Here is a 9,460-nt window from a genome sequence, read left to right as displayed (position 1 = left end):
CCGGCAGACATGGTTTAGTTGAAATAACCTACCTGGAAGATCTAATGTCTCCAAAGTGTGTGTGAGAGGAGAGGGAAAGAGAGAGAAAGAGAGAGAAAGAGAGAGAGAGAAAGAGAGAGAAAGAGAGAGAAAGAGAGAGAAAGAGAGAGAAAGAGAGAGAAAGAGAGAGGGATTTTTGACGCCAGATTTCAGTGCAGGTCCAACTTGCAGGATGTTTATTTGTCCACCTAGTGGCGCTTCAATAATGTGAGTCCACTAGACTTGTGGCCTCCGTCCATTAGGTGGCAGTATACTATCTTAGTACCACAGGTAAACAAGTGACGAATAAATGTGTAAACTTTGAATGACGGCGGCACTTCGAGGACGTCTTTATTTTGAGTACTGTTTCATTGTACCAATATGATTAAACTGTAACCCCTTTTATCTTAGTGTTTCACAATTTTTTTCATGCATGAATCTGTCTTGTATAATATGTAGCTAGGTAGCCAGTCTGCTATATGTTTTGCTTGCTACTACGCATTGTGTGGTAATGAGCCAGTAATTATACAGCTAGGCTACTGTACTGCCGCAACTTCAACTTGGTTCAGGGTTGCCCATGAAATCAGTAAATCATAAACAGTAATCGAGGGAGTGAAATTACATTATTTTAAAATGTTACAGAAGTGTAAATGTATTTATCATTATATGTAAATAAGCTAGCTTTAACTAGGCACTTTGTCAGTAATGTTTCTAAAATCTTGCTACAATCGTTTTCTCAGGTCCAAAAGTGAGTGTTGTAAAACTACGTTATGGCCGAGGATGGAGAAGGTAGCAGCCAGTGGCTTCGGAGCTTGAAGAGCCGTCTTATCGAGATTTTGAGTGCAGATCCTGATCATGTGTTGCAGCACGCAGACTCGCTCGGCCTACTTACAGATCAACAGTACAAACAAGTCAAAGCCGTAACAGACCCAAGTGCAAACATTCGAGACCTACTGGATAATGTTATCCAGAAAGGGGATGCGTCTTCAAAAATATTTCTACAACTGTTGAAGAGAAATGCTATGCAAGAAACATTTCCCATGTTGGATTTCCTGTGTAAACTGCCAGAGATCCACAATCAATCTACAGGTAAAGTGACATACTCTTGCTGTCCAGCATCATGGAAATCTCCACCCCCCCCCCCCCCCCCTTACATATTGTAAACTTAATAACAGCTGTGTTTGTGTTGGGGACAGCTGAAAAACAAAGGAAACGAGAGGCTGCTGCATCAGAGGATGTTATACCAGCCAAACAGGCATCCAAGGGTGGTAAGTGACCTTCAGGAGACTCAGGCAAAACACGATGATGCTTAACTTCAGTAACCAACCCACGTGTCCCATTGTGGTAGCCCCGAGTCTGGTAGAGGAGAAGCAGCTGATGAAGCTGGCTCGTAACATTGGGACTTCCTGGAAAGAGATCGGAAGGCTGGCCCTGGACATCGCCACTGTGAAGCTGGAGCAGATCGAGGAGGACCATCCCAACAGCCACAGAGAGCGCGTGTTCGCCATGCTGCTGTGCTGGCGAACTAGCCAGAGGCAGGAGGCCACGGCAGCCCGGCTCCATGCCCTGCTCTGCCAGGACGACTGGGCGCTGCCACCAGACAGTATCGACTTTCTCCTGGAGCCCAGATGAGCCCCTTACAGGCTGTGTCCATCATGGCTGTGCCTCTGCAGGTTTCCCTGCAGTGTTAGCCTGACTGATTATGTCACAGTGGGAACTTTGATATCGACTTTATATTCTGTAGGCCTATCTTCGTACTTTGGTTTGATGTGTCCAATCATGTTCTAAAGCTTAGTGAGATCATGGGATCCCTATAAGTTCACATCTAAACAACAGCAGGTCCTCACGGGTTTACACAATACAGGACCATAAACAATTCCAAATCTTCCAAGGGACAGTTGTCACATTATTATCCAACGGTAATAGTCAACTCCAATTATGTTTTATATCCTTCTGAAGTGCTTTTTTATCCAACCGAGATCATTTTATGTGATTATTATTACTATGTGATGCCTAAATGGAAATCGATTGTAATGGATTGTTGTCCTTTTTCTGCAGTATGCTGTGTAGCCTATGTGCCTATTTCCTGTTAGTCACCAAATTATGTATAATTGTGAAATATGAGGAATGCATAGTGTTGCGTTTATTTAATTTTTTACTAGAATTTTATACTTACTTAGGAAGTCAGGTGGCTGAGCGGTTAGGGAAGCGGGCTAGTAATCTGAAGGTTGCCAGTTCGATTCCCGGCTGTGCCAAATGACGTTGTGTCCTTGGGCAAGGCACTACACCCTACTTGCCTTGGGGGGAATGTCCCTGTACTTACTGTAAGTCGCTCTGGATAAGAGCGTCTGATAAATGACTAAATGTAAATGTACTTTGTATTCTGCCTTATAGCGGCTACTGAAAATTCCAGGAATAAAATAGTCTCATTACGATTACTCATTCATCAACAGTGGGAATGTTTTTCAATTCAAATTCTGTCCCATCCAGAACTTTTATTGTCCACAAGATGACACTATATCACGCCCACTCTTGCATCGAAGAGCGTTTCCTTGCAGGAGTCTGGAACATTCGAAATAGCCTTCATGCACTACGACAGCCTCACGTAAACAAGGTGCACAGTTGACTTTAATGTTAATTGAGTAGTTAAGACTGCAGTACTTGGAACACGAAGGATACAAAATATTATTGATGATGGTAGCTGTTATGGTGGGTCAAACTAGGTGAAGGATACAAGTTAAATGCCACACCAAGTTCTTTGTAGTTTATTCATAAGAAATGATGCAATCAGCAATGAATACAACACACCAGGATGTTCTCAGTCCAGAACAGTAAATCAGTTGATGCCAATGCAGCTTCACAGAAACAGTGTCTCAGAATAGATCAAACGAAGGCCTTCATTGCGAAAGTAGTCTTGACAGAAATCAGAGAGAGTTCTGCCCAGTCCAAGTTCTGTCTCCCTGTCCTCGGGAGACAGGTCTTGTACCCCCAAGAGAGGGAGGTGTTTGTTAGGTGATTGGTCAGAAGACCATGGGGAGGAGGGGATGTGGTTATCCAATTAGATGTCCAGGGCATTTGTGGTGGCACATGGTGGGCAGTCCAAGGATCTGATGATGTTCAGAGAGGGAGGGGCGCAGACAAGACCCACAGGTCTGATGTAATCAAGGGGGGGTTTCTCCAAGGTAGGGAGTGGGTCATCCCAAGGTCCTGAAGATGTATGGGGTGATGAGGCAGGGTCTCCAGGGCTGATGATGTACGGGGTGGTGGGGCAGGGTCTCCAAGGGGAAAAGGGGCATCCAGAGAGAAGGGGGGTAGGGTCTCCAGAGGGAAAGGGGCATCCAGAGAGAAGGGGGGGTATGGTGTCCAAGCGAAATGGGGCATTTGAACAGGGGTTGTATATCCAAAGGTCGTCCTGCAGGAGAAAAGGGTTACATCTTCCACGGTCCCAGCATCACCTTATCTTTCATGTTGACACTTTACTCCCATGAGCTGAGAGGCCCTATTGTGCTCACACCAGTCCCAGGCATCACCAGTTTACTTCCCAAGATACTGCGCTGACCTTTACACATTCCTTCACACACACCAGAGTTACATTTCAGCATTGCTTTATTCACTATACAGACCCAGAATCGTCCTGTTGCATAGACCCACTGCTAAACTTAATTAAAGCATTTGATCGCATTAAGATATATGTTTAATCATTAAGATATATGTTTAGTATTAAGCATTACACATTTTATATAATTGAGGTATTGATTGTTGTAGCAGCATTGGATTAGCTGTATAGATATAATTCCTTCATAATTCCAAATCCCTCCTTTGACACCACTACCTGGTGTGAACACTAAAAAGACATTCAACCAGATATTTTAAATGTTCTAACAATCCCTCCTTTCACACCCTTTAAATGGTGTGACAACAATCACAAATCACACAAATTTAAAATATCCCAGTGAGATTACACAGTAAAGGTTTGACGATATACGGTATACCTAGTTTACATTATCGTAACCTAAATCATTGTAACATGAAAATTGGGTCCTCTTGTCTACCACGATGGCAGTATGCTGTTACAGGCTGTAAATCACCACATACTTGATAAGCCAGTAGATAACAGGAAAATCATTTGCGAATCCGCAATACGGTTAGCAACAGCTTTCCAGGAAAAGTTAACTGTAGGGGAGGTCATGTAAGACTACTGTAAATTTCCACTGAGGTGAAAGGTAACCTGTACACTGAATGGAAATTTCCTTTGGATGTTTTGCAAAGTTGCAGGTTGAAGAATTGCACGTTGTACAAATGCAAGTTTACACAGAGATTATTCGACAACATTGTTATCTATCTATGTATATATACATGTCTTGAAAAGAGAGGAAAATTGCCACATTGTAGGCCTAGCTAGGACGGTCCGCTAACTTGTCATCCATCCAAATTGTAGCAGCTGTCGCACCCTCTGAATTTTAATTAGGCTATGAGTAAGAAATTGAGATGGCATAGACTTCACAAGGGGCGGTTTAAAATTTTAAGGTTGATTATAGGCTATAGCCTACTTAAAAAAATACAGTGGCCATGGAAATAAATAATGATTTGAGGGAATTGGGCGTTTAACACGTCGGATACCAATTAGGGTAGTGTATCAGATTAGGCTATCGGTTTTATGGATCTTTTTTATTCTACTTAATTTTTAAAAATATATAAGTGAACTGGATAAGGACCTCCCATTTAAGCTACATCATGACGTGACATGGTGAAGACACAACCCAACTTCAGTGAGATCTTGATCAGGAGGAGACCTGCAGCTATTCGATAACCTATACTCAGATGAAACCCCAAGGTGAGTAAGACATCCAACTGCATACGATAGGCAAATATTTTGATTTGACATGATGGCAAAAGAGCAAAAGCATCACACAGGATTTTAACAGGTAATCTGTATAATATATCTCTTGATTTGAGCTTTCCCCCCTCATTGTTGTACTATCGACGCCTTCCCCCATTTGCAGGAAACGAAATGGCCAACGGTTTAACTCCAAACAATGGCTTGGATCTGAACGACCCCTCGCAATACCACACCGATGGTCAGCTCTTTTTGACTGAAGCTTTTAAAATCATCATGACAGAAGTGCTACGCAAGGGTACAGATGTGAACGAGAAGGTCTGCCTTTATCGCATTGCTTTGTCCAAAAACAGGTTTCTGCTGAAATAGTTTTAAAAGTTGTTCATAAGTGTAGAGGGGGTCTATAGACAAGAATTTTAAAAAATGGTCATAACCTGCAGATACATATCTACCTATGTCCCATCAGAGGCTATCAGATGCTGATTGATAAGACTAAGGTTAATGCACAGCACTTTTTGTAAGAGAGTACATGTGGTAATTTGCGGCAAAATAGTAGGCATGATACATTTGTCTTTCAAATGGGTGTGACTGTGTTTGGGTTTGTTTAGGATATCTAAATGCAAAACATCAACATCCTTAAAATTGTCACCAATGTGTATGCTTAACTGGCATCCAATAAGATGTTGTTTTATCAATATCATGCAGCATCCGCATTATATTGATAAATGGATTAAATTAAATGGATCATGTCAGAACCGTGTGTGGTTCAACCGCAGGTGTGTGAGTGGCGGGACCCAGACGAGCTGTCAGCGCTGCTGGACCTGGAGCTGAGGGACAAGGGCGAGGAGCAACCCCAGCTGCTCCAGAGGGTCCAGGACGTGGCCAAGTACAGCGTCAAGACCAGTGAGTAAGACCTCTCCACAGAGGATACACCTAGTGGTGTACAGGATGAATTCATGGATACATAGTGTGGATTGACAGGGATGAGAGTTGACCCAACTGAATCTCTCCTATGCTGAAGGCATCACACGGATTATGTTGGGCCAGTTGTCGATGATGATCATGGTATGATTTCCTTATGTTCTGTCTCTTCAGGTCACCCTCGGTTCTTAAACCAGCAGTTTGCCGGGGTGGACTACCATTCACTGACAGGACGCTTTCTCACTGAGGCTCTCAACACAAGCCAGTAGGGGCATTAAAGACACACACCTCCTTCACACTTAAATATAGCATCTGATTATCTGTCACCACAATTGCAAGTGATTAGAAACAATGTCAGTGTGATGATTTATCCTGCCTCCAAAGCCCACATATTTAGATGATTTCCACATTGGTCTAATGTCAGAACATTTAGATCTCCTTGCTGGAGGTTGGTGTTTCAGATCCCACCATCTGACAGATGAAGGACCTGTGCTTGCTGTCCACTCTCCTGCAGGTATACGTACGAGGCGGCGCCGGTATTTGTTCTGATGGAGAACGAGGTGCTGAGGAAGATGCGTGCGATGGTCGGGTGGACCGACGGGGACGGCATTTTCTGCCCGGGAGGCTCTATCTCCAATATGTACGCTCTCAACTTGGCACGCTACAAGACCTTTCCGCAGGTCAAAGGTCAAGGGCTCTGGGCCCTTCCACGACTAGCTGTGTTTGCATCCAAAGAGGTGAGGGGGAAAGCCTGCAACTGCCTGTAATGTATTTAACTCCTTCATGCTGTGAGTAAGGGTCCAATACACCAGCAGATTCACAGAAATATAAACTTAACATCTATAGTTATATTTTCTTGTTTAAAAAGATGTCAGGTCACACTACAAATGTTGACAAGATGCCTTCCTATATACTCTAGAGCCACTACTCTGTGCAGAAAGGAGCTTCATTCCTGGGCATTGGGATGGACAACGTCTTCGTGGTGAAGGCTGACAGCAGGTAATTTGGGTTAACCTGGATTAACCTCACATAGAAATTGTGTGCTGTCAATAGGTCATTTATTGTTGGTTGACGTTACAAAAGTTTCTCTTATCTATCTGGGTGTCTTTTATTGTCCTATTGTCCTCTCTGTCGTTTGCAGGGGTTGCATGATTCCAGAGGATCTGGATGAGAAAATAGCACTGGCCAAATCACAAGCAAGTTGGCTCCTTTTGTATTCAACACGTGCACACCTTTAGTGTGGTCTTATGTTAGGAAATGGGAGACAGTGTGTGTGTACGTGCATGTGTAGGTGTGCCTGTGTATTGTGTACTGTACTGCATTGTGCCAAGATTCCTACTGATAATGTAAATGGGGTTCAAATAGCTTTATAAGGTCTCTTACACCAGCCTCCTGCCTCTGCCAGGGTGCAGTTCCTCTCCTCGTCCACGCCACGTCAGGAACCACCGTGCTGGGCTCCTTCGACGATCTCAACCGCACGGCTGATGTCTGTCAGAAACACAAGATATGGATGCATGTAGATGTAAGTGCTTCAGATAGGTTTACAGTACATGAAGAAATGAGTTTGAAGAAACACAGTTGTGCCATCACCGTTATCATATCATGATGTTATGGCTGTTGCAAAATACCTCTGTTGCCCATTGACTAGATAACAAGGCAGTGTGGAATTCTGTGATGCAGGCAGCATGGGGAGCAAGTGTGCTGTTCTCCAAGCAACATAGGCATCTCATGAATGGAGTCAACAGGTAGGTGTCATGTTTGTGCTAAAAAATGGTGTGTTCTCAGTTAGGGGAAGGAGTTGACAGTGCGGTATGGCATTGTGCCTGCGATGTGTTGGATGTCTTAGCTTGTCCTGAACGTGGCTGGGCATGCCGACTTGTCTTCAACCCACGAGTTGCAACGAATACTAAGTAGTAATGTTCTTCTGTGATCAGAGCCGATTCAGTGACTTGGAATCCACACAAGATGCTTCTGACAGGCTTGCAGTGCTCTGTCATTCTTCTCAAGGATACCACGGTTAGCCAACATTGTCAGGCTCAAGTCTTAATATCAAAAGACATCGATGAGCTCCGACTCCAATACATTTCCACATTGTTTGTCCTTTACACAATCATTTATATGCGTAAAGTTGTCAGCAACACCTTTTTAAAACCAAATTTTTCTCTCTTCGTGTCCCAGGGCCTGTTGAATCAGAGCCATTCTGCCAGTGCCACATACCTCTTCCAGCAGGATAAGTTCTATGACATGAGTCTGGACACAGGGGACAAGTCCATCCAGTGTGGCCGCAAAGTGGACTGTCTGAAGCTGTGGCTGATGTGGAAGGCTTTGGGTTCTGAAGGCTTTGCGGCCCGTATCGATAAGGCATTTGCCCTCGCAAGGTTCGATACACCTCCCAAAAAACTTGCATTACAAATAATTCAAATTTTACTATATAATTTACTTTCAAGACATAAATGCTTGCAACAATCATGCTCGATATCTGCAATGAAAGATCAAAACTGATGATTTTTATGATTTTTATGATTTCCATCATAAAAGGATTATAAAGATTGTGCCCAATCTATTCCTGCAGATATGTAACAGAGGAGTTGGTAAAAAGGGATGGGTTTCAACTTCTGGAGAAGGTAAGTCAATCATTAATCATCCCCATGCACATACTTACTGTACACATGTTACAGAGATGATCTGAAGATTTCACTTGAGAGAAAAGCATAGGTCACCCCTTAGTATCCTCCAATTGCCTTTTGGGGATTTTCCACTCTGCTTCAATATTTAGCCATTTGTTAGCGTAGCATGAGACCTCTTTCATTTTATTGATCTCCACTCATACTCCACTGCTCTTATCTCCTTGAACAGCCGCAGTATGTGAACGTGTGCTTTTGGTTCATACCACCCAGTCTAAGGGGAAAGAATAAGGATGCAGACTACCAAGAAAGGCTGGCAAAGGTTGGTGTCAAAATGCAACATCGCTGTGGAGATCAGCGTGCGATAGAACGAACACCTAAGCACCCACTGTTCTTGATTTGATTCCTGTTTGTGGTGCTCAGGTGGCTCCTGTGGTGAAGGAGCGCATGACGAAGAAGGGGAGCATGATGGTGGGGTACCAGCCACAAGGAGACAACGTCAACTTTTTCCGCTTGGTGGTCCTTTCTCCTTACGTGTCCCAACAAGACATGGACTTTTTCCTGGATGAAATAGAGAGGCTGGGGAAGGATCTGTAATAGATTTGCACTGATTGTTAGAGGCCATTACAGGTCATTAACGAATATGTAAAAAATGCATTGTATTCCATATTGCATTTCTCATGCATGGTTCATTTGATTTATATTCATGTTTGTATTATCCGGGTGGTAGTGGATGTCAGTAGAAATAATTGTTACATGTTTACCAATCTAACAGTGATGAAAAAGTTGGGGAAGAAGTATTATGACAGATTCACCTAATTTGTTTCTTCATACCTACATATACAACCATGCAGACCAGCTTCAAATATAAACTGTACTTGATAGTGTATATGAATGTATTATTGTTCAGTGCATAAGCAATGTCATTCCATAAATACATACATACCAAATATTATGGTTATGGTCGTGTTCTGTTTATTTAAGTAAAAGTGCAAACATTATGTATGGCATTGTGGAGTCACCAGGATAAGAGATGTATGTGATTGGAGAGGTTGAACTT

General features: G+C 43.1%; 2 protein-coding genes across 2 annotated transcripts; both read left to right on the top strand.

Moving 5' to 3' along the window:
- The first annotated feature begins 343 nt into the window (after nt 1–343).
- On the top strand, nt 344–2,427 carry zgc:174906 (uncharacterized protein LOC571548 homolog). The gene is made up of 4 exons (XM_062458111.1): nt 344–378; nt 759–1,107; nt 1,215–1,286; nt 1,367–2,427. Exons 2-4 carry the CDS (start codon nt 789–791, stop codon nt 1,648–1,650), a joined length of 675 nt encoding a protein of 224 aa, XP_062314095.1. The 5' UTR covers nt 344–378; nt 759–788; the 3' UTR covers nt 1,651–2,427.
- Nucleotides 2,428–4,774: 2,347 nt separating this feature from the next.
- Nucleotides 4,775–9,355, top strand: csad (cysteine sulfinic acid decarboxylase). The gene is made up of 14 exons (XM_062458741.1): nt 4,775–4,852; nt 5,022–5,173; nt 5,632–5,758; nt 5,951–6,041; nt 6,291–6,513; nt 6,696–6,775; nt 6,918–6,972; nt 7,182–7,298; nt 7,457–7,521; nt 7,711–7,792; nt 7,955–8,154; nt 8,349–8,400; nt 8,633–8,722; nt 8,824–9,355. The coding sequence occupies exons 1-14, from the start codon at nt 4,840–4,842 to the stop codon at nt 8,995–8,997; spliced, it is 1,521 nt and encodes a 506-aa protein (XP_062314725.1). The 5' UTR covers nt 4,775–4,839; the 3' UTR covers nt 8,998–9,355.
- Nucleotides 9,356–9,460: the final 105 nt, after the last annotated feature.

The sequence above is a fragment of the Osmerus eperlanus genome, chromosome 4, assembly GCF_963692335.1.
Source record: "Osmerus eperlanus chromosome 4, fOsmEpe2.1, whole genome shotgun sequence".
NCBI classification, from domain to species: domain Eukaryota; kingdom Metazoa; phylum Chordata; class Actinopteri; order Osmeriformes; family Osmeridae; genus Osmerus; species Osmerus eperlanus.
The sequence above is the reverse complement of the archived record's forward strand: the minus strand, read 5'-3'. Positions and strand labels throughout refer to the sequence as shown.

Excerpts from the sequence above, each read along its gene's own strand:
- zgc:174906 (XM_062458111.1), top strand. The coding sequence starts at position 789 with ATGGCCGAGGATGGAGAAGGTAGCAGCCAGTGGCTTCGGAGCTTGAAG. Across the intron at positions 1,108-1,214 it reads GATCCACAATCAATCTACAG|CTGAAAAACAAAGGAAACGA; the intron begins GTAAAGTGACAT and ends TGTTGGGGACAG. Across the intron at positions 1,287-1,366 it reads CAAACAGGCATCCAAGGGTG|CCCCGAGTCTGGTAGAGGAG; the intron begins GTAAGTGACCTT and ends CCATTGTGGTAG.
- csad (XM_062458741.1), top strand. Across the intron at positions 6,042-6,290 it reads GAGGCTCTCAACACAAGCCA|GTATACGTACGAGGCGGCGC; the intron begins GTAGGGGCATTA and ends ACTCTCCTGCAG. Across the intron at positions 8,723-8,823 it reads ACCAAGAAAGGCTGGCAAAG|GTGGCTCCTGTGGTGAAGGA; the intron begins GTTGGTGTCAAA and ends TGTGGTGCTCAG.